At 27.9% G+C, this 25961-nt stretch overlaps 1 protein-coding gene across 1 annotated transcript in view; it reads right to left on the bottom strand.

The window, feature by feature from the left end:
* Positions 1 to 25100, bottom strand: part of LOC107441229 (zinc finger CCCH-type with G patch domain-containing protein) — a gene marked incomplete at its 5' end in the record, with an annotated part of 35356 nt that extends 10256 nt beyond the window's left edge. The window contains 11 exon segments of the mRNA XM_016054406.4: positions 1431 to 1601; positions 4802 to 4866; positions 5552 to 5595; positions 8985 to 9160; positions 10900 to 11057; positions 14805 to 14867; positions 14997 to 15091; positions 19554 to 19763; positions 20428 to 20513; positions 23724 to 23826; positions 25029 to 25100. Coding sequence (XP_015909892.1) covers positions 1431 to 1601; positions 4802 to 4866; positions 5552 to 5595; positions 8985 to 9160; positions 10900 to 11057; positions 14805 to 14867; positions 14997 to 15091; positions 19554 to 19763; positions 20428 to 20513; positions 23724 to 23826; positions 25029 to 25064 — 1207 coding nt within the window.
* Positions 25101 to 25961: the final 861 nt, after the last annotated feature.

The following is a 25961-nucleotide window of genomic DNA, read 5'->3' as shown; positions in this document are numbered from 1 at the left end:
GAGACTTCCTGCGTGTAATATGACTAAACAGAGCAGTAGTCATTCATATTATTTCCAGTAAATATAATACTTAATATTTGTAAGACGACTACAAAGAAGAAAATAGGAGACAAAAATAAAAAAAATTTGCAGAGGAGCAAATTTTTGATTAATTGCTAATAGTTAGCTTTGATTAATAGTAGTCGAAAGTGGCAGCTGTTTTCCCCGCTGTTCTTGTGAAAATTTCACCCTTCTCTGGCGATGCTGTAGATAGCTCGCCTCACAGGTTTTAAAAATTTCTTAAAGTATTTTTGTAGTACATAAATAACAGTTTCTATGTACTTTAAAATAATTATTAAATAGTTAATTATAAATGATTATAATCAATTATATAAATAATAAAATAATAATAGTTAATTATAAATATAAGACAAATATTAAATTGAAAGGACTAAATAAATACAACTAACTTAAAACTTTATGAATCATTTAAATACAGTAATTAATAAATCTTTTTGTACATGCTATAAAAAAATTACAGTAATTACCTAAAAATCTTTAACAATCATAATTATCTAACTTTCACTTTTCAGCCATTTTACTTTACAAATACCTTAAAAAACGTGCCAAAATATGCACAAAAAGAACAAGGTAAAAAAAAAATTTCCCCTTCATTAAGAAAAGAAAATCATGTAACCCATACTGCGATCTGCAGACAGTAAAACTAACTACATTTTGTGAGTAGGATTCGTCTGTAAAATAATCAATGCAGAATAATAATGGCGAACAAGCTCAGCTCGACAGCGCAAAATTGGGGCAAAATTTAACTACACGAGTAGTGCTCATTTCTAACCATTTCGGTTGAAATCTTACTCCCGAGCGGAACTGGTTTGTGCGTATTATGAAGCACGATTCGATTGCGAGCTGAACTCGTTCATAACCATTAAAAGGCTAATTTAAATTCATTATTTCTAAAATTTGTGTGTTTCCACCATTGAAGTTTCTCTATAGATGAAGCTGCTAGCGACTCACAGCCTTAAAACAATCCTTTATTCTTACTCTCGTAAAATTTTATTTTTATCTCTTAACTCTCTTTTTAAAGTTAACTCCTCAATTAATTTCTTATTGGTAATAAATTATAATATTGGCTTCATTGCAAGGTTTAATTTTAAAATATCTATGCTTTACATTTTGTTTTTTCTTGACACACAAATTCTCATTCCAAAGAATTTGACAAATCTGCAATAACTAATATTGCTTCAATAATACAGAAGAAAAAAAAATGATGAAGGAAACACTGTAATTAAATAAATTTATTTTAAAGTTGTTTATGTAAAAATTGCATAGATTTTAATGGAAAAAAAATAATATATAAGGTAAGGTAATAAAATTTCATTATTTATTTAATCATAACATAAAATAAGCTTTCAATGAATAATATTGGAGTATACCATTACTTCTGCCAACATTTTGATTGAGGAAGGTGAAAATGGAGCTTTCATGTGTATTTTCCATCTTCTTAATTCTTTCTTCTTGTTTCACCTGCTCAGCCTTAAATCTATCTTCTACAGATTCAGGTCCAGAAACACTACGCAGTTCAGCGCATTTGTCCAAGGATTTACCTTAACAAGAGTTTATATTTTTTAATTTATTGTAAAAGTAACAGCTAAAAGTCTTCAAAAAAGAAATCGCTATGATTATAATGTATTCTGGTTAGGAGTATTTATTTATTTGATTTTTTGGAACAATAATGTTTAAATTCAAGATTATTTTGAGAAATAATTTATTTGAAATCATGATTAGAAACAAACGTTTTTTTCATAATTAAAACCTTTTAGTAAATCATGATTTGTCATCATTAAATTTAAAATAAGTAGCATATTTTTAGAGGAATATTTAATTTATGAGAAGCTTATTGGGTTGTTTAGAAAAGAATATAGGGGTGTTTCATAATAACTGCCCTTTTTGAATTTGAAAATTATATACTTTTAAAATCCCTTACAAAAATAAAGACAAAAAAATATGCACAATGGGGATCCCAAATAAATATTTAAATGATTATTTTTTCTAAGCACTATTGGACAAATTGCAATTGAAGACAAATACACAAAGCATCATTGAAGAAAATTATTTGAAAAATCTGCAAGTTTTAAAGGAAAATCATTATGTTTTGATAAGCCCTGCCTCCTTCAACAGTAATTCGTCATGGTAGGGTTTTTGTCCCCCCTCCACTTGAATACAGTAGTCTCCCTAAATAAAATTTTTCTATATCATGAAATTTTTGATTAAATTGTCGGGTGTACAAATAAGTTTCTGCCATTCATCACAATATGGCAGAAGGTTATGTAAAAACTGACCGGTGTTAAACGTCTTAGTAAGTTAGTTCATCTGATAACAACATAACCTTAAAGTATTAGTGATTCTGTATTAGCATTACTGTGATGTGATCATCACAATGTTTACTTTTTCTAAATACCTACTGGGCTGTCTCCAACTGAAGCGCCCTCTTTGTTGCCTTTGCTCCTAGCTCGTCTTTAGAGATCCTCGCCGGAGGGGACGCTATCTTAGTGAGATAAGCCAGTATTCCCCGTAGATCACACAATTATTTTTTTAGCTGCATGCTAGATGCTTTTCCCCCTGTGTGCTCCAGGTTTGTAATAATTTGTCGAAATTTTATCATTTTCCAACTTCATAAATTTAACAACCCGCAATTCCTTTATTTAGTAAATTTTACTGCAGCAATATCAGTCATGCTAATTACATAATTAAAATTTTTATACTCCCTGGACACACAGGGAGTACTCATAATCCAAGTGTTGGATTTTAAATTGGTGATACGATGTCATGAAGAACTTGTATGTATCTTATTTTGTCTAACAAATAAATAGAAGGACAAATCATTCTTTCATAAAAGTCTGGAATTTATTTATTTATCAATGTGGTTCTAAATAGGATATCTTCACTGTGCAGTAAGTAGGAGTGAACCTGCCTGCAGTTCAATGCAAGGAGAGCCGGGTTTATTGTTTTGTACAACTTTATTGATTTATGCCATAAACCGATCATCCTTCTTCTCTCTCCTCTTTGGATTCCCCATCGTGGCAACTCAGCCAACACACCAATTACATAATTGTTTTCGTGCAAAAGTGTCAAGTTTTGTGCTAAAATAAGCGTCATTTGCGGGAACTTGTGATTTACTGCTTCAATTTGAAGAAATCTACAGTATAGGCACATAGATTGCTTGGAGAAGCAAATGGTGAGGCTGCTTTAAGTGAGAGAAGTTGTCGTGAGAGGTTTCTGAAGTTTAGAAATTGTGAGTTTGACGTGGAAGACAAAGAACGCAGTGGAAGGCCGAAATTGTACATATACAAGGAATTGGAAAAATTATTGGAAGAATCGTCTGAAACGCAAAAAGAACCCGCTCTTACATTACAAGTAACTCAGCAAGCAATTTCACATTGTTTACAATCGTGGAGAATGATTCAAAAACAAGAAAGTTGGGTTCCATACGAACTGAAGCCAAAAGACATTGAACGTCGATTTTGCATGAAAATTGATTTTGCTTTTTGGAAACACTTCAATGGGAAGTTCCTTCCCATCTGCCAGACTTTGCCCCTTCAGATTATCATCTATTCTGGTCGATGACACATATATTCCGTCTCAGCAGAAATTTACATCATATGAAGAAACCAAAAAATACGTTAATTTGTGGATATCCTCGAACGGTGAAGAGTTCTTCCGACGTGACATTTGAATGTTCCCAGAAAGATGATAAAAAGTAGTGCCTAGTAATGGAGAATACTTTGAATAAAAGATAATGTACCGTGTTCAAAATAAACTGCTAATTTTTCACAGAAAATGGCAGAAACTTATTTGTACTTCCAATACATTCAATATATTTTCTATATAATGCAGTAGTTGTCTGTAAACATTGTTGAGACTTGGTTCAAATGTTTTCAATATCACTGTGATTAATGTCACTCTTTATAATTAAAAATAATTTAGAGGTAATGTGCAAGTAAAATTAAACATATTAGTGTCAAATGCATTATTCTCGGGAGAGATGAATACTAGCATATAATGTGAAATTTAAACATTTTTATGGGTAACAGAATGATTATAAAACTTATCAAAAATGACCACGGGATAAATATGTCCAAATTTGTGTGCCACTTACACAGATGAATGATGGAGAAAAAAAAAGAAGCTCAGAAAATATTAACTGTTAATATGCAAGATGAATTAAAATACACTTAATCCGAAAAGATCAGGCAATGCCAGAAGAAACTACTATTAATAAATATTTTGCTTCCTGATATTTCAAATATTTTATATTTACAATGAAATGGGCCAGTACTATTAAGATAATATAAATACTCTAATAGTTGTAATTTTTTATTTAAAAAATTAAATGCAGTTTTGATTTTATTTTGAAGTTGCTTATGCATGCAACTTTAAAATACAATTTGGAAAGTATAATAATTATGCTTATAACACAATGAAATACTGTTACTGCACACGTTCCTTATGAAATGCAGCAAAAAAAAAAAAAAAAAAAACGTTGGGCTTCTTCACCTTTTTTACCAAGAAAGTTGACTACAACAAGCTTTTTAATAGTTAACTAACACTTTCACAATTAGCAAATAAGTACAAAAATATCTATGTAATGTTCTCTAATTGAATAAAACAAAGAGAAACAAATTTAACGTGAGAGAAAGCTACCAGGTTTTACTCCAAACTGATTAAAGGTCAATTTTTAAATAGAAATTATTCATGGATATTTTGCTGTAAAGGATTTGTTATCATACAAACCACTTTTGAATACCTTTAGGGAATATAATTGCTTCAACTGGTTCAATTCTGCCATCACTGTTTTTTCCAAGTCCTTCCCTAAATCATGAAATGTCTAATGAATTAAAAATGCCTAATAAGTAAAAAAAATTTTTTGTAATGAACAGAAAAAAGAATTATTCTTAAATAACAGGTGCATATCCAAATTATTCAACAAAAAATAAGCACTTTTCAAGCACTCAAATAATATTTTTAAGCACTTAAAAAACACAATTAGGTAGGATTGGAAAGTTTTTGTCAATTGAAGGCTTTATCAAGTTTCAACAGTCACGTCAAAAAATTAAAAAAAAAAAAACTTTTGTCATGGTTTTTGACAATTGTCAAAATTATTGAATCATGTAAATCGAATGGCGTCTTCATACGCTACGGACTGACGATACGCCGAAATAGATTGGGGTTGAATTATTGTGAAAACGTTGAATAGAGCAATGTGAACAGCGTCTTGCTGCATAATTCGTAGCGAAAATCAACATGGTAAAAGAAAAATCTCATTTTGGAAAAGGAAAATTAAACACTTTTTAAAAACACCCAATGAAAAAAAGCACCTTTAAGGACTTTTAGAAAACGAAAATAGAAAATAAGCACCTCTAAGCACTTTTTAAAAACGCTACACACCCTGAATAACTATAAGAAATACAAATTAATATTTTCAAGTGATTTAAAATTGAAACACATCATAAAACTAGTATGACATGATTTAACCAGAAAAAAAATTCATACTTACCCCCAAACGTAGCCCATTTTTGCCATCAGTTTAGAACCAATGCCCTAAAATTAATTAAAATAATACTATTAGAGCATACATAAAATATGCTTTAAAGGATTATTTTATAGAGTAATTAAAAAAAAATCAATAACTCGAAAATTAACTAAATATGAAAAAAAAGCTACTTATATGGAATGTAGTAATCTAAAAAAATTTATTGAAAATATTTGTAGTACAAATATACAATAAATCATAGGCTTTGTTACACAAAATTGATTATATCAACAAGATAGAAGTCAGCTTCAATTTTCAGAAATTTTATCAGACAATTACCATTGTGGATTTGCAGTAAAAACAAGCCCAAGATGTACAACTTACTCTAATAAATTTAAATTATGTCTATTTTATAATTGAAAAACTGGATAACGCTTCTATGAGACATTTTAATGATTTTGAATAAATATCTTCATACATAAGGAATAGAAAATAAATATTACAGTCGCCTTTATTTCTTGTCTGCAAGATGGCAATTTGTAAAATCTATACATTTCTATATAAAACACTTTGTGTTATAAGGTTTGCCTACTTGGCATTTTAATGTGCTATAACGTTTACTAATTTTAAGGCTACTCATCAACGTTTCAAAGGTTCAACTTTGCACTTGGAACCTTTTTCCACTAAATGAAATACCTTAGATCAGAGGTGTCAAACTCAATTTTGCAGAGGGCCATATATTAAATTTAGAATATGTAGGCGGGCCAGATTCAAATTAAAAAAATGTACTTAATTTTTATAAAATTTTATTTATTTAATTATATAGTATATATATTTTTTTATATTTCCAATGGCAGACATGAAAGACAAATTTGTAGCTGAGAACAATATAAAAAAAGAACAAAAAACGGGAACAAGAGTTACAAAAAGAAAGAGTCTATAGGTCTGTAATAATGCATCTCGCCCGCCAATAACGTTCCCACAAGGGCCCAGGAGGAAGTGCAGGGCAACATCTCAGATGGTTAGCGACCATTTCTTCTTGTAGATTACATAATGGACAAAAGGGGCTTGATAAGATTTTGATTCTATACAGGTGTTTTGATAAACAGTCATGGCCAGTGGCAAGGCGAAAAAGGGCCACAGTTTTTTCTCTTGGCCATGACGGAATATCTTTAATTCCTTCCAACCAGTCCTTATTTTTATTTTTTTCTTGGAGTTTTGCCTCAAATGTTTTTCGAAGAGAGATTTTTATTAGCCTTTTTGGGGTATGGAAAGGAACTGGCTTAAGAAATATTTGTAGAATCTTGGTGGCTATAGTATATAATATACTGTTGTTAAAAATCATATCAAAGTTATAAAAGAGGGTAATTATTTTGAGCTCGAGGATCCAGACCTCGACTTCTTTTGTTTTGACAAGCTCATTTATGTCCGGTTTCATATTTGTTGTAATTATTTTAAGAATTGATTGGAGATGTTCATTCGTAAGTTTTGTGCGATGTTTGTTCCTATTTATTTTCATGATGGAAAACATCTGCTCACATAAATAGGTGCTACCAAACATGCACAGAATGCATGCTTTTTTAATTCCGGGTAGTTATCCAAACTCTTGAAATATTGTGCATAAAATGTAAGAGCGTTAACCTCTTTAAATTTTTCTTTCAAAATACTGTCCTATTGAAGATCTATCAACTCCATTTGCAAATGAACTGGTGCCTGTGAAGCTTCAAAATTGAATGGATTGTTGAAAATTGGGAATTCCGTTTCATTCATTTTGTGGAAGTCTTCAAAACGATTGTTGAATTCCGTGATCAGATTTTGCAGAAGTTGAGAATATTGATCCAATTTTTTTTTGGTTCACTGTTTAAATGAGGGAAATGATCCAAACTTTGATTTTTTACCTGATTTTCCCACAGTCTCAACTTTGTTTCAAAAGCTTGAATACATACAGTGAAATCCCACAAAATTTCTTGATGTTTTCTGTTTTAATTTAGTTACAACGCCCGAATGTTTGCCAGCCATGGCAGGAGCGCCATCCGTAGTTGTGCTGCTAAGTATAGTACAGTCTAGTTCATATTCTGCTATCAAATGCTCAATTGCAGAATAAATATCATTTGCTGTTGTAGTACCTGTCAATGGAACGCACTTTAATAATTCTTCAGTTATTTCAAAGTTACTGTTAATACCTCGTATAAAAACAGCAAGTTGAGCTGTATCGACAGTATCAGTGCTCTCATCAACAGTCAGTGAAAAGTTTGTAAATTCTTTAATTTTCTCCTTCAGTTGAAGAACCAAATTTTGAGATAAATAATTTATTCTTGAAGTAACAGTGTTTCTTGGCAGCGAAATATTTTGAATTATTGACTTTTGAAATGGAAATGAAACATCAGCAACCTTCAACACACAGTCTTTAATAAAATCACCATCAGTGAAAGGTTTTGATCTCTTCGCGATTTCTAATGCAATAATAAAACTTGATTTCATGGCATCTTCGCTCTCGGTATTAGCTTTAATAAACATCGATTGTTGACCTTGAAGTTTAGATTTTAAAGATGACAATGTGTCCATTCTTATTTTTTCAGTGCAACAATCGAATTTTGATTTATGATTTGTATCATAGTGTCTCTTCAAGTTAAACTCCTTAAACAGTAACTGTTTGATTGCAAATCAAGCACAGTGGTTTACCTTTCCATTCTATAAAAAAAATTGCAATTTCCCAATTAGACTGAAAAACTCTGCACTTACTATTAACTTTACGTTTTCGTGCCATTATGCCAAAATCATAACAATTATGGAACTCGACACAACAATTATGGATATCGCACGACACAAGCAAATGCACAATACCTTCACAATCGCTACTTCGCAGTACAACTAAAATCCTTCTCCAACCGTATTGCTTCAATTACTCGACTCAACTGACTCACGTCGCGCCGACCACTCTTTTCATATCGATAAGGAAGGTTCTAGTCTAGACTCGAAGCACGTGGAGGATTCCTCTTGTTGCTAAGAAATGGCATTACTGTCTATCTCTCTCGCTTGTCTAGGCACGCGTTAGCCTTGAAATTACTTATAAATGTAGTGTGCGCATTTTAAAACTTCCGTAGAGGAATCGAGTGAAGTCTAAAAGCTCTAAAAAAACATGATTCTTTCTGTGACACATTGCAACGCGGGCCGCCCGGGGGCCGGATGTGGCCCACGGGCTGTATCTTTGACATGACTGCCTTAGATTATCTCCTAGTATGTACATCTAATAATATCTCTTTATATTAATGATTTCTCCAAATAAATCAATCTTGCATAGTCAAATACTCTCAAAAATCATAATTTTTTTCAAAAATGTCAGTTAGCATCCTTTTCTACGAAGATTTCCAATTAGTAAATTCTTCAAAAGTAGTACATTTCTACAAAGGAAATATTTTTATTTTAGAACATCTTAAAAAAAGGAATAAAAACTAACCGTAGTATGTTGTTCCCACTCTCCCATAGCAGATGAACCCACCTGCACACTGTAGTTAATTTCATTTGAAGCATAACAAGAAGCACCATTTGGACTTCTGAATTCAGCAACACTTTCTGATTCTGAGGAAGAGCTTTCACTACTACTAGTGTCATCATCTGACAAAGCTAATTGGTCTATAAAGGATAAGATTAAAATTAATTAAGAGTAAAGTTGACAAATATATAATTGAAAATGAAATTATAGCACATTTTAATAAGGCAAAATAAAACAAATTTCAAAACTAAAATAATACTAAATAAAAATTATATTAACTTTTAATATGAAATGGAAACATCATTCATTACTTCTTAAAATTTAGCTTCTAAGACAATAATTAAAGGCAGAAAAAGGATACATGTTGCTAAGATAAAAGTTGGAAATGAGATATGGTTTGAAATTATAAAAGAACAAGAAATAAGGTTAGGACTAAAAAGAATTTTTTTTTTCATTTTCATATGAAAAAAAAAATTGTATTCTTTAGAACGAATTAATCAAAAATAAAATTTAAAAACTAAGGAAGCTTTAATGAAGCACATTATTTATGCACTGAATATAAAAAAATTTATTTTATTACGAAAAAAAAAGCATAATGACATCTATGGAAAGGTGATGTGTTGAAAATTATGTTAATTTTTACCCGATTTTTTATTTGCACCAAAATACATGGTTAATATACATACGTAATATTTTTTTAATAAAATTTCATATGGGTCCTTACATTAGAATTAAAGAAAAGGTAATTTAATTATTTCAAAATAAACTAGTTGATTAGTTTGAATCAATGTCATAAGATGTTGTGTACATAAAACCTTTTAAAAAAGCATTTAAAGATTAAGTACTTTTTAAAAGTTCGCTAAATTAAATTATTCATTAATACCAAACCGAATCAAACTAAAAAAACTTAAAGATATACCTTATGATCAATATATGTAAAAAGGAAAATGGATTATTACTTTTAAAAATACATAGAAAAACATTTTTCTTTAGCAATATGTTTTTTAAAAATTAATTTTATACTGATATTATACAATCAGATCAAACTTCCCACACTAATCTTGGCATCAAATTTATTTACTCTTTCTTTCAAAGAAACTTTGAAATTTATGTAGATGAAGGTAAACAGATTCAAAAAGAAATAAAAGTAAATAGTTGAAATTATGAATAATAAAAAAAAATTAAAAAAATTTTTTTTACATAAAAATGCATGAACATGATGCAAATACCCTTCAGGTTTTTTAGTTCAAAATATTTTAACAAAATAAATAAGAAAGATTACTAATACTCTTGAATTAATTTATATTAAAATTAAAGTGCCTTAAAAATATTCCAGCTTATGTCATTAGTAATAAAGATATAGATTAGTGATCATATAAATGCAAAACAGGCAAATGACTGGTCTTTCTTTCCCACAGAAGAGGATTTGTATTCTTTTAATGCCATAGAAATAACAAAAACTATTCAAGTACACCATGAAATATGATTCAACAGAGGATACGACACCAACCAACCAACTGGTATTTTTGAGCTTCCTTATATTTTACTACTTTTACTTTTTTCAATCACACATTTCCATCTGGCATCATTTGTACTGCACTGACCGAATTCTGGCATTTTTGATCATCATTTATTTACTGCAGTTTTTCAAAGACCAAATTTGTTCATTTGGTTATTGTGAAATTACACATTTTTATCACGGGGAGGGATATGTGTCAAATTAAATAATTCAATTTCATCACATATTATAATAATCTCAAAATTAAATGAGTATTTAAGAAGAAAAAATTAGACTAAAATTTCAGGTGGATAACAGAAAAATGCCAATAAATATCGATACAAATCCTGAAAAGAAAATAATTCTTATTTAAATACTTACTAAGTGGTAGAAGATCATGAGCATCAACTGTTATAGTATCACCTGAGTCACTATCTTTAACAAAATATTTATGGTCCCCCAAATAATGTTCAACAACAGCAGTATGCCACAATCCATCTTCATGTTTCACTAAACATCTTGAATCTCTATCTACATCGCTGGAAGCAAAATAAATAAATAAAAATTTGAACTAAAAACAAAACTGGTAGAAAAAAAATGCCTACAACTGAAAAGCCCTGATAGTACAGTGGTTACTATGTATTATACTTATTTAAATAAAAAATAATGGGAAAAGATTATTAATAAGTTGAGTAAATTTTTGCATTTAAAAAAAAAATCAAATTTATCAAAAAGAAGGAAAAAAATCAAACATAATATGTTAATCAATTAAACTGAATATGAGTTTGGAAAAATAGATTTTATTTTATTTGCATTTTTTTAAAGTTTTTGAAGTAATAATTAAAAAGCATATAAGTGTTCAGGTATACAGATTTAGAAAAATGTATTATTGTGAAATACTGCAATTTTCTCTGATTAGTGAACTAATATTTTTCCCCAGAAAATAAATATACTCCCCAGCCACTGACTACACTTCTAATATATATATANCAATGCAATTATATATATATATGTATATGTATATATAAGAATTAAGGTGGATTATTAAACATAAATAATTCATGATTTATTATTTGCATCTTCACATGAAATTAAAGAGGCATGTGTATACAACTTCCCAGCAATACATATTTCTTTTCAAGGTTAAAACTTTCCTTTTTAATATTTGGACATTCTAGGAAGATGTATTTCCAACAGGAGTTCCAGCCCTGGTTTTAAAAAATGTATTTAATAAGTTCTAAAAATTATTATCTTCCCTTGGCACAACTGTTTTATTCTAATGCTATTAAATCATTGCAGAAATTTGAAGAAAAATTTTTAAACCTAATTTCTAGAATGTGTATGATTTATAAATGTTTCTTTTCTTGAGAATATAGCATAGCCCCTAACAGCATATATTTAGCATAGCCCCTAGCTATAATATTAACATGGATTATTTTCTTTTGCTAATGGAAATAATATATATAGTACATGATTAAAAATGGTTTCTTACAGAAATTATGAAATTTAGAAATCGTTATTTAAGTTCATTATAAAATGGTTTTTGAGAATAGATGAACTTAATCTTTGCAAATTACTGATAGTTCATATTTCAAATACTTTAAAAATATCAAACTAAGAGTAGCCGTTTGTTAAGATTGGGAGCAATATTTCATTACATGCATTTAAATTTCAGAAAAAAAAAAAAAAACAGACACACCTACTCCCCAAACATATTAAGTATAAATAGATGAATAAACAACCTCTTCAGAATGCAAAGTGATACCACAGTAAAATAATCAATCAAACATTTTGATTTAAAATAAATGCATAAAAAAAATTTAAAATAAAAAATTCTTGTTTTTATTCTTTTTTTCAACAATTTTGTATTGAAAAATATTTGAAAATACTTTTGAAATATGAGTTTCTAAGGCTGTTTTTTATCAGTATCTTTCATATTTGGACTATAAAAATTAGCTTTCTTTTAAATGGAAGTTAAATTTCAATGCTAAATATATAGCTTGTTTAGTTACTATCAAAAACCTCTCTGAGAGTAACATTTCTAAACCATATTTTTTTGTCAAACGGTATCTGAACAACTTGTTTTGAATTATGATAATGCAATTTTAAGCTGATTAGATTTCAAAACAATATATTAGGTTATTTTACTAGAATTATATCAAATGCCTCAACAAAACAAACTATAGATAGGATGACTTATAAAAAGTTTTTGAAGAAATGTTTTCGGAAAAATATAATAAAAAAAAAGGTCTCTGATAAAATAACTTTGATTTATATCCATGAGAAAATCCATCTTTCAAACCACTATAGCTAGAATGATATGCCTTGCGTTGCTTTCGTCACAATAGCCAAGTACATGCAGACAGACAATTATGCCATAAATAAAAAAGATATTTGTGGTTTGTATCACAGAAATAGAGAAGATTGTTCTGATTTCTAAAAGGCATTGAACACTGAATACCTAGCGCTCAGTTGCACTTGACTGTTTTGGTATGAACTCTCGACTATTTTCCCAGAACAAGTAGATAAAATAACATTTTCAATTCATAAGTCATTTTCACAGGGAAATCTCCATGCATTTCACTCTTGAAATTTAGACTGAGTGCTTATGATAAAGTTCATAGAAATTTGAGTATGAGTACAGTGAGTGTTAAATAATATTCATTAACCCCTTCCTTCTCGCTCCCGTGAAAATGACGGGCTGAGTTTTCTCCCGCTATTTCTTGCTCCCGTGATATTGATGGGCTGGAGTGTTCAGTAGTAACGCGCCAAGAAAAATAAAACTAATTCATTTCTTTTGCCCAGAAAACATTTTATTTCTCATTTTACACACCTGATGGCAGTAACAGGATATTTTAAAGGTAATTGTAGATAGTTAGTATATTTTAAACTAGTTGCAGCACTAATCAAATACGTAATACAAATACAAAAGCCAAAAACATAGGCACTTTTATGACCGTTTTCTTGAAAATTAGCCGATCGTTAAGGGGTTAATAGTGGAACTTGTGTTGTTTGTCTATTCCTGCCTCATTTTCTGCTGGTCCTTAAAAATCACCTAAACAGATAATGTTTAATAATCCCGGACTTCACATTACTTTTTTTAAAAAGAAAATCCAGCTTCATATGCTATTCTAACAGATCACGTGAATGTATTACGTATAAACGTGAATGTATAAAGGACTATTTTCATTTACCAAGCTCATACAAACTTTTTATGAGTATTATTTTTCTTCCCTTTTTTACTTTTAAGAAAATTGTTTACTAGATGCATGCAACTTTTCTTACATTCTTTCTATTCTGTTTTTTTGTCTGTGAGAGGGGAGTTCCCCCTTGAGTCAAAATCAGAAGGGTGGTGGGATGGGCAAAGTACAAAAATGATCCAAGAAGGGAAGTTTAAATTGTAAAATTTGCAATGGAATTTTTTCCAGCAAATTTCAACCTTTGAATCTTGGAATGACACACTAAATAACTGGTTAGGTAATAATTTATTTTTCTCAATTGCAAGATGCTTCTAATGAAATAGGTTCTGGAAGCTCTGAATTTGTTTTGTATAGTGTTGGACTATAAAACTAAAATGCATTACTAATGAGTTTAATGAAGTTTCTTGTGGTTATACGCTACTCAGCATCCATGGGAAACACTGGCATGTCTGAAAATTTTCTGAAGTTGCTGATGCATATATCAACTTTACATCATATCTGATTTAATGTATGTTTCCGATGAAGATATGCAAAAAATATTGTAGGATATACCCACAACTGAGCAAGAGTTTGAAAGCATAAAAACATTTGTGATTGTAAACCATTAAGCAAATAATAGTAAGTATTGAGAGGGTTCAAATTGTATCTAAAAACAAAAAGATTACACATTAGTTTTCTATCTAGTAAGTGTCAATTTTTAAAAATTAAATTATGTTTTTTTAAACTGATTTTACGTTATTCAGCTTTGTGCATTTTTCTATTCTAGTCTGACAGAAAATTGTGGGTTTCACTGTATATTTGCATAGTAAATCAAAAATACATAAGTAAATAGTATAACTATAGACATATAAATCATTGCATGTGACATTTTATAACATAACAAATGTTGAAACAAAAAACTATGATCGACAAGGTTTTGTGCAAAATTAAAATAATAAAAATATAATTGCAATCCACAAAATTCAGGCAACATTTGAAATGAAAATTAAATCTAAAAATAATTTCTTTATAGTAAATAAATAATAATGTGTGCATAAAAAAATAATATTAATAGTTTTAACTCACAATAATAAAACATAATATTACCTATAATCAGGAAGAATATATTCTTCTAAATCTGAATATTTGATACTATATCCATGAGAATACCTGAAACAAACGACATCATAATTTTTATTAAAAAAATAAAATTGTATTAAATACATCATAACAAATATGTAATTTTCTAACATAACATAATTGTAAATAATCCAATATCAGCTCAGAACAAATTATTACCTGCATCTGTTGTCATGAAATTTGCAATGACCGTCCAAAAAATATGGACAAGGTCTCATTTCTTCGCAAACAGGGTTGCAAAACATCACTTTTACCTGAAATAATAAATACTTTTCAACTATAAACATATAAAAAAATTGAAGAAATTATGATAATGTAACTGATATGAGAGTGATAGATACAAAAAATTAATTTTAAAGGTATAATGATACAGAAGTCCTACCCTAAAAATAAATTCTAAACATTTAAAATGTTATTTTCAACAGTATAATTGAAGGTTCTTCCTTTATGTCTTTCATTAAACTGAAATAAAAATCTGTACTTACTTATCTTAGTATATTATCAAAATTTTGTTTTGTTCAAAAATATTTATGTAATACCAGGGGTCTATCTAGGTTTTTCTGAGAGGTACCTATTTTGTGAAAATGTTGACATAATTTGTGAACAATTAAAAATTATATTAAAAAATCAACACAAAAATATGGATTTATCGTTTCTAAAGGAATAAAAAAATAAAATTTTAAGAAAATGTATTTTGTGAAGCTACCGTTTTTCCTAAAGTTGAATTTGTGAAACTACCGTTTTTCCTAAAATTGAATTTGTGAAGGTACCGCTAAATGGTAGTAAATTCGGCTTGGACAGACCCCTGAATACGAAAATTTAAAAAAATTTCTAATTTAAGCCTTGTTTTTAAGCAAAACTGATTAAGTTGTAGATATATACACATATAACAGATCAGAAGAATTGGATAAAATAATAATAAAAATAAAAGAATTTATACTGAAATAAAAGAATTTATATTGTAATAAAATATTTACTTCATAGATTTTTAAACAGTGTAAATTTTACAGTATCCGATAAAATCTTTGTTTGATATGAATTTTAATGTTTTTTTTATTTGATTTTAAACTTAAATCAAGCTTGTTATTTTCTAAGAATGCATTAAGTTTTGCAATGGTAAATTTTTAAAAGTAAAAGCATCTGAGTGAAATAATGGGGACAGATATTAAAACTAATATAGCGTGATTCCACAGTAGTTAAGGCTTTAAAGACTGGGGTGTTATCTCGACTGAAGCTCAGCCAAATTCAGTTCAATAGTTACTAGCTTGATTGAGTCTGCACTATGCAAACCACATTGCATAGTTCAACACTAAAATGCATGGTCAACAACTGGAAGTTTCAAGAGTGCTTTACTTTTTTTATTCATTTATTTAAAGAAAAAATGCAGATTAGTTTGCCTCCCATTCTATACTAAAAAACAACAATAAATAAATTAACAAAAATCAAAAATTCTTTTAGTTCAAATGCAGCAGTATTCCATATTTACAATTGAACATTTCAAAGGTTAAAAAAGAATGTTACTTAGACAGTAAGAGAACTCATATTACATAGAAAGTATACAAATAAAAATAAATTGCTTTCTAATTGGAAACATTTATTCTAACAATTGTTTTGAAAACACCATTTAATGCTTTTGAGCAGTTAAATTTAAATTAAACAAGTTGTTAAAATTTGAGTGAATTCATATTACACATTTTAGTGAAAGGAGTTTTAAATACTAGTAATGAGAATATCAGTCAATCAAGTTTTTTATTATTTGTTTACTTAATAAGTATAATTTTTTTTAGTTAATAATAATTGGTTTATTTAATAAGCCCTAGGGCAGAATTCTTTCAGGCTTTCTGCGACATACCTCTGCAGCACTAATATCCTTCAGATAGATATTTAAATAATAACCAATACACATGCTACTAATTTAAAGTAACAGAAGTATCAATTTCAAAAAACAATAAATAAATAAATAAAATTTTCCGGAAATTTTTTTTTTTAATTGAATGTGTACCGTCATTCGGGGCTACTTTGTGCAAATTCGAATTTGGCATTTTTCAAGTGCTGCTATTCAGTATTATGTTTTTTTTCACGTTAAAAATGTGTGGAATTTGAAGATAGAAGTCTCCTCTATTACTACAAACATTTTTTCGAATTTTAAAACAATCTCAGAGTGTGTTTCGTTCATCCAATGTCAACAACTTTCCGAGGACGTCGGATGTCGAAAAGTGTGCGTGGAAACTTTAGCTGTGAAATGCAAAGACGTTGATAAAACAATTGTCGTAAGTGCAAAATTTTTTATTTATATATTAATAAACAATTATATCATGTTAGCGTTAAAAAAATTTGAAAATTAATAACAAATAAACGGAAAATGAAAAAAAATGCACTTTGGGGCTACTTTGTGCAAAGTTTCATTCGTTTTTTTTTTCGACAGAAAAATGGTCAGACGTTATAAAAAAATACCTGGAACGAGAAACTACCGTGATTACACTTTAGAAAAGCTGCAACAATGTTTGCAAGCAGTTGCTGGTGGTATGTCGATTGCAGAAGCTTCTCGGAAGTACAAAATCCACAGAAATACTATCTCTAATAAAATTCACAAGAAACACGTGAAACGTGCTGGTAAACTATTATTTTTCTTCTACAAAGATTTTTCTAATGAATTAATCAAACGATTTAACACATAAAAATATATTTTATAGGACATCAGGTGATTTTGACAGAAACTGAAGAGCAAGTTCTGTCATGTTCATTCAAGCATGTTATGTTCAAATTTATCAATATTATAAATGTTAATGAATATGTAATAATTATTATTTTTGAAATTTCATCCATTTCAATGTTCAAAAATGTATATGGTTTCCTTTTGTTTAAACTCAAATGTTTTGAAATAAACATTCTTTTTAAGAAAAAATTCTTTATAAAAAATGGTTTTTTAACGCTGAAAATTATTTTCAAACTAATATCTTTACATATCTTGATGTTTTTGTTATTAAAAATGTCAACAATTAACTTTTTTAACAATTTTATATCAATATTTTACTAAAAACATGATTATTAAACTGAATTCCTATCGCTGCACAAAGTAGCCCCATTTGGGGGCTACTTTGTGCAAGGTATGTTTTGACTTATTATTCATAAATAGTACATACAAATAATGCCAATATTTATCAAATTCACTCGTCTGAGTCCAGTTATGAATATAATATCGACAAATTTTACTAAAGTTTGAATTAACATAGTTTTTTTACATGTCAAAGTTCAAAAACTGCGAAATCCTGCACAAAGTAGCCCCGAATGACGGTAATATTTTTTATTCTAATATTATAGGCGCAGGAGATATTCTCGCATTTTGTAGAGGAAAAATATACTTATTATTTCCTTTTCCTCATTTTGTATATTTTCATCACATAAAAAAAAATCCTGAAATCTGTAGCTGTAATTACCGAAACGGCGAATGATCGACGGTGAAATCAGGAGAATCTGACACTTCAAAAAGGGGTAACTAAATGCGTGTTTTATTTTGAGATTCAGTTGTTGCCATAAATAATATCGTATTAAAAATATAGGATTTCAAAAGTTATGTGGAAATCAATAGTAAGTACTGCGTAAAAAATAGGATAAAAATTTCTACAGAAAAGAAAACTAAATTTTTAACCTTATTACTCTTTATTCTCAAATGAGAATTGAAATATCATAGGCATTTTTTTCCCATTCAAATTTGCAAGAAAGGCATCTTTTGAATGAAATTTTGAAGAAAAGATAAAATATTTGGAAAAATTCTGCAGAAAAGAAAACCAAAACTTCCCAAAGGAAAAAATCGCTGAGCAAGAATCCTTCTGCAACAATGATTCTGGCACAGGGTTAATAAGTATTACTTTTGTAATTCACATTTAAGTTTGCTTTCATAGTTAAAACAAAATTAAATAAAGCTAAATTAAGCATATTTCTTCAAGAAAAGGTTCCAAGTTGAAAGACTCCACAACATTCTTAGGACTTTTCTATAACTTAATTTCTTTCATTAAAATAATGAGTTTGTTGAAATAAAAATTGATAAGTACCGATAACAAACTATTTATTTTTAATCATTATATTACATTTTTAATCAATGTACTTACATTTTGTAAATTGGAAATATAAGTAGATAAGAACAAATAAATACGTTTTAAAATGTTTTATCATTTTAGTAACAGTTTACTATAAAACTTAGAGTTTTAACTCAAAATTGTCCTGGTTAAAAATTGTCCTTTAAAATGAATAATTAAGAACATCATTTATATTATTAAAATAAATATAATTTTGTTCCTTTTTTGAAATTCATTCCTAAAACAAACAATTTAATATTTTTCTTCAGCTTTTTCTTCAAATTTACGATTGATTTAAATATGATTTGATTCATTTTTATACTTAATATACACATCATTAGCGGCCTTTTTGTGAGATATTTTGCACTTATGGCCCCTGTTTAATTGATCATCTGAAATTGTTTAAACAAGTCTAATTTTATAATTCTATCATTTTCATTTATATGAATATTTTTTTTTGTGTGTGTGAGGTTTCTTGAAAAAGGAAGACTACTGCCCTATATTTAAATTCATCTCTGTGATAAAAAAAATTCAACAAAAACAATGTTAGCAAGTTTCAATCATAAAAATGAAATGTTTATAATTGTATAGATAAAGTTTTAAAAAATTTTTTGTTTACATAAAAGCACAACTACATTACCATTACATCTTGAATGTCATCAATATCATCTTCTAAGTCGGTAGAAAAAATTATTGCATTATGGTATCCAATTTCTCCACGTTGGCTTCTGAATGGAGCACGACACTTGTTGCCCTCCATGGAAGACAAAACTTTGCATAGCTCATCATGAACATTTTGATCACATTTACTTTCATCTTTATCGGCAGTTTCTAACTGATTTATTTCTTTCTGAAAAAACTCAAAATAATTTGATGCTTATATTTCAAGCTCAAAGTTTTGATGAAACTGAAAGCTTTTGTACAATATAGTCCAATACTATCTTTTGATTTACTGATTTTTTTAATGTCTTAACTTTCTTTAAATAACCTTATTTTTCTGTTTTTAGTCTAGAAAAACTTATAATACTGTAACCTTTCATCTCTGAAACTCAGGAACTTTATACAACTTAAGTTCTTCATACATTTTATTCTAATTCTAGTTTTCAATGTAACATTTTTGAGTTTTTAAAAGCCTTTATTTTATTAATTTTTTGTGTTCCTAAATTAATCCAATTAAAAACCACTTATTGCCTTTTTTAAGGTTAACACAAAAGTCAATATTAGCAATGAAAGGGTGAAATCAAAACAATGTCTAATTTTAGTTAAATATTTAAAGAAAATTTTAAAAGAAATGACACTAATTAAAAATATTACTTAAAAAATTGCTTCAAGTGGGAAAAAAAAAACTATTATTGGAGCATTTTAAGAAAGAAATTGCAGGCAAAAACAATTTAACATTGACAATATTACATTGCACAAATAACATAACATAAAATACCATAAGTAAAAATTCCATAATTTAATGAAGTTCAACTTTTAATTGCAGTTTTAAGTGTGTAAAAAGTTAATTATACCTGAAATTGAAGAAATTCATCATCAATATTTCCATGACTTGACTCTTTAGAGTCATTTTTGGCAGATACAGACTCATTTACACCACCTGAACAAAAAATATTGTTGTAAATCTTTTAAAATTAAGATACAGATTTGTATACATGATTACACAGAATAAATATAAACACCTTACAAATTGACAATATACATTCATTAAAATCATATATAAATTTTTATACTAAAAATAATTCAGATCTTCATAAAATGCCACATAAATATATCTAGAAACAGTGATAATAATTGTAGAAATGTAATAAAAAGTACTCAGAAATAATAATAATTCATTGAAACCTGTGTTACAATTACTCCTATAATATGAACGCCTCTCATTATGGACTTATTTCCGCGAATCTTCTATGAATAAATCATAATGTGCCCTCTTCGCAAAGCGGACACTCCTGCAAGAAGATGCAGACAATAATTTATGACCACAAATTATTATATTCAAACTCTTCAAATAAAACACCACATTTTCCACATTAAAAAAAAAAAAATCCATCTTACCAGTATTTTTTACCTTATTTATAACTAAAAATATTGTTTATATTGCTTTATCTATAACTGAAAATAACTGTACTGCTAAAGAATCAATCATTCTCCTTTCTCTTTGCAAAGGAATGAGAGAAAATGATAGTGCTCATGTGAAACATTTTGGACAGAGGCATCTTTAAATTTGGACCACAAAGATAATAAGATATTGAAATATAACAAAACATATTGAAATATAAGAAAAAATCTTCTTGAAATATAAAAAAAAATACTGATGTATGTGTTAATAAGAAAAATGATTGGTATTTATATATTTATGAAATCTGGCAACAGATTAGTACTACTACTTCAACTTCCAGATATGAAGCCCGTTCTCTTCTTATTTTTTTTATTTATACAATCATCACTCTATTTTGTTTCTTTTTACACAATGCTGAATAAACAGTTAGTTTAACTTTAAGATTTTAGATTCAGTTAATACTTGTATAACTTAATAATTTTTAAATCTGGTTATAATTTAAAATCAGAAAACTAGTGTATCCTTCCCGTAAATGGACAACTCTCGTAAGCAGAAATTTTTTTTTTTTTTTTAATCCAAAGAGAGCATGCTTTAAAGAGGTTTCAATGTAACTGTATAAATGTCTCTAAAAGTACTCAAAAAGTTTTCTGTACATTAAAGAAATTTCTTAAAATATAACAAAAAATCTGGTTATAATTTAAATCAGAATATTAGTTTCATTTAAAAGCATAATTTGAAAATATTTCAAAATAATAATAATAATATGAGGTGTCAGGGGTTTGACAAATAATGCTGCTCTCACCCTGAATAAAAAAAACTCTGGTATCATACAATAACCTTATCAAATATATGCAAATATACTTATAGATTAAGAATACAAATATATATTTAAAACAGTGTAACAATATATACTTGATAAAAGTATGTTAATTAAATTTTTATTATTAATATTTTTGATATTTTGTGAACATGCATTATTTTAAGTATAATTGTTTCTTTCATTACTATTGTTTAGTTTTTAACTTATAAAATATCTTGATTATTAAATGTAGTTAATAAAATTACTCCAACACATAGTTGCACCCAGTGTTCTCCCTAAGTCCTTCTAAAAGGGCAGCCTATCCTACCTGCCCTTTGAGCCCTGTAAATGCACTCTCTTTGTAAAAATAAGCCCCCATCCCTTAAAAACACTGACTTTTTCCTTAGATTCCATTAAAAAAATAACAACTCACAGTTTAAATAATAATTACACACTGATAAAATTATAGGTTTAATGATGATAGTTTGCTTTAGTTTAATGCTTTACTTTATAGGTTTAATGCTGATTACTATAACAAATATTTACTTTGATAGGATTATTCTCAACTGGTTTAATTTTTATGTTTCTCTTTTTTTCAGGAGGTATATTGATGAATTTTTTAAGTGATTTTAAATTCTAAAATTATTTTTAAAATAAATACTTTATTTTTTAAAAAAAATGCTCCTTTAAATGTTCATTTTTTAATAATTTTAAGTTTAAATTATCGATAAAAAAACTCTCAAATGCTTAGGTTTGATTAAAAAAAAATAAATTTATTAGGTTTATATATGAAACATTTTTTTAGTTTACTTTTTTAGAAAAGAATTTAAACTCAGAGTTAGTCTTTTAGCAGGTCTTTAATTTTATAAACTATGAATTTTTCTCTTGTTTTGATAATGTGTGAAAACTACTTTTTGAAATATATACAGAAAATACATGATATAAGAGGGTAATTAAAAATTGTTGAAGATTAAATTCAGCTATTACATAATATTACACAATTTGATAAATTTTTACAGTGTTAAATGAGTGCCCTTTCAAAACTGAAAGTGCCATTTTCTGTGAGGAAGCACTCTGCCCATTTTTATTCCTAGAGAGAACTATGTTACATCATTTATTATTCAGGATTACCATTAATTGATTTTAATAAATAATTTTAAAATTCTTTTATCATAACTATTCTTAAAGTTGGAAATTAAATTTCTATTAGTAATTTTGATATTATTTACTTTATTTTTAGTGCCTCCATAATGTAAAAGTAACTGTAAAAATTCCATTTCAAACAAAAATGTAAGAACCTTTTATGATATAGGATAGTCTGTCTACATAAAGAACTTCTCTCACCACAAAATCACAGGCGGTCTGCTGCTATGGAAACAAAGAAGGGATCTTAGCAACAGACCAAAGAAATACGATTTCGCCAAAACCTGTCTAAAAATTGTAACTGAACACTTTTATTTGAAATAGTAAAGCTTTGTAACCATATGCATGAACACTGTTCTAGATGAATAGCAAGAGAGCTTTTTACATAAAGACATAAACAGCCATATATATTACCTATTGCAAAATGCATAACATTACTACCAACTATTTTGTTAAATATGTAGAGTTTAATTTTCAGCAGAAGTTTTGTCATGGAGGAAACCAAAAAATCTAACAATTTGTAAAGATCGAGTACAAACTTGAAAATTTGTTTTGTTTTTTCATCTGGCTTATTTTTTATTTATAATACACACAAAACAGATGAATAATTTAGGGCTATGTTTCGTCTTTGAGTTCTGTAAAAAACTTATTTCTACAATGTCAATATAAATCAGATATCTCTAACCACAGTTAAATCATTTATTCACTGGCATAAATAGTTTAGCAATTTTTTTACAACCCTTAAAAATGGAATATAATATCATAATTCATTATTTTTGATGACAACAAAATGAGATAAATCTGACCTTGCAATAAAGTTATTACTTCAAAAAGTTTATTTCTGAGGTCAATCAGTTCAACTTTGCTGTCCCCAGTGGCAGTCTTTATAGCATCTTCAACAGATAACAACTATGTATAAAAAAATATTCATTTAGTAAGAGAAACTAATTAACAATATATATATATATATATATATATATAGTATAATATAAACAATAACACACAATATAAGAAAGATGTTTCTAATAAAAATATCTGTATTGTTCTGGAAAATGGAATTATAAAAGCAGTACAAGTTGCCAAAAATAAGACTTACATATATAGTGTCCCTGCAAGTGTCTCAAAAGTGAGAGAGTTATCTATACATAAAATAAGAAACAAGCTAGAATAAGAAAAATAAGAAAAACTTGATGCAATAAGCGTAAAGGTTCTCTTTAGGATGTATTTTACAACAGATGCATTTCAAAATAAAGAATAATTATTCTACTATAAAAATTATGCTTTATATTGCACAAGTGCCCTAAGAATATGAAATGGAAATGAGTTTAAAATGAAAGAAGAAAACAGGATACAAACTAACACATATAAAGTAAAATGAAAAATACCTAAAAATAAATTGACTAATCTAGCAGTTAACAAAATTGTTAAGAAGAAAAAATATACATGTATACATACAGGAGTGAAACTTATGACAGTAAAAGCTTTTATGTAAAATGGTTCTACAGTTACTCTAGACATGAGGTGAAAATGTAATGTACTTATATAAAGTTATAATCCTATATTCTCAAAAGTAAAGTGCTGATCGAAAAAAATATCACTTCTAATAAAACCTATGGAGACAGTATTACTATACACAATTATAATACATTATTTCAACAAAATGTGTTTAAAATTATTCTTTTTATTAATATAAAATAAAGACTTTTAAATTGATAGCATGTTTCCAATATTACCAGCTTAATTCAGTATACCTAAAAGTAAGAAACATTTATAGCTATCTAGCTAGGTTTCTATATACTATTTTTCTAAACTTCAGATAAATGACAATAAATATATCATTGGTTTGCTTAGATGATGTCATATTAAAATTTGTTACATTATTTAAGAATTAAAATTATTCGTCATTGAATTTGAGAAAATATAATAATGTAAAGTCACTAGAATTATTCCTAACCTAAGATACATGCAGGTTGAGATTCGCGTTTTGAGGGATGTCTACAACTACATCAGAAATTGCCATTTGTTACTATTTTTATAATTTATATGGAAATGATGCAAATCCATAAGATATTTAATAAAAAAAGTAACACACCATTTAAAAAAAATTTTACCTGCTGTTTATACTGCGATAGACTAATATCACTCATATTTATAAATATTATAGACTGCAAAAAAAAAAAAAAGTGCAAGTATTTAAATTTAGATAACAATAATCGCACAAAAAATACCCGAAATACTAAGCTAAATAAATGTATATTCTTTTTGCTTCACAGCCTTGAAAATTTTAAGCATATGTTCTATGAAAATATAAAGAAATCAAGGTAAGTTTCAAAAATATACATTAAATGATTTTTTTTTTTTTTAACGGTATTGTTTATATTTGTGACCGTGGTATTTGGCTGCCTACATTTGCTCAATTATAGAAACATTTTTCCATATAACGCTTTGGTTGGTCTCAATTGGGTATAATATAAAAAAAACACAACTACTTCCACTTAGTAGGAATAACATTTACCATGACGCAATGCTAAATTCTATGCCACTATCCACATAAATCAATTATTAATCAAAAATCGAATATCAATTACTTTTCTTTATAATGCAATAAAAATCTGTCGAGCAGCTATTTAAACGATCAAACACTTCGTTTGTTTATTTGTGGCTTGAAGTTAGGCTCGCAGAAAATGCCGTTCATGGGTTAAATTTAGTAGGAATAACACAACCTGTGACGTAGGCTATAGTATACCCAATTGAACAATTCACTGCATCTTATGAAATGCTTATAGATGACGCTCATGAATCATTATGACTGAAATCTAAAAAAATATAAATAAATTAACTTGATTATTTACCTGACAGAAGGAAAGGTATCTTTTGAAAACTTCTGCGTTTTTCGAGAATTTTTGTCTGGCAGACGCTTGGCGAATTTTTTTGCTTTGTGAAATTCATTTATAATTAATTATTTTCATTGCTAATCAACATTTATTGGAAAGATTACTAATTAACATTTATTAAAAAGAACAAATGCTACAATTTTTGAAATA

Source organism: Parasteatoda tepidariorum, chromosome 4, assembly GCF_043381705.1.
Source record: "Parasteatoda tepidariorum isolate YZ-2023 chromosome 4, CAS_Ptep_4.0, whole genome shotgun sequence".
Classification (NCBI taxonomy): domain Eukaryota; kingdom Metazoa; phylum Arthropoda; class Arachnida; order Araneae; family Theridiidae; genus Parasteatoda; species Parasteatoda tepidariorum.
This window is presented reverse-complemented; position numbering and strand designations above follow the sequence as displayed.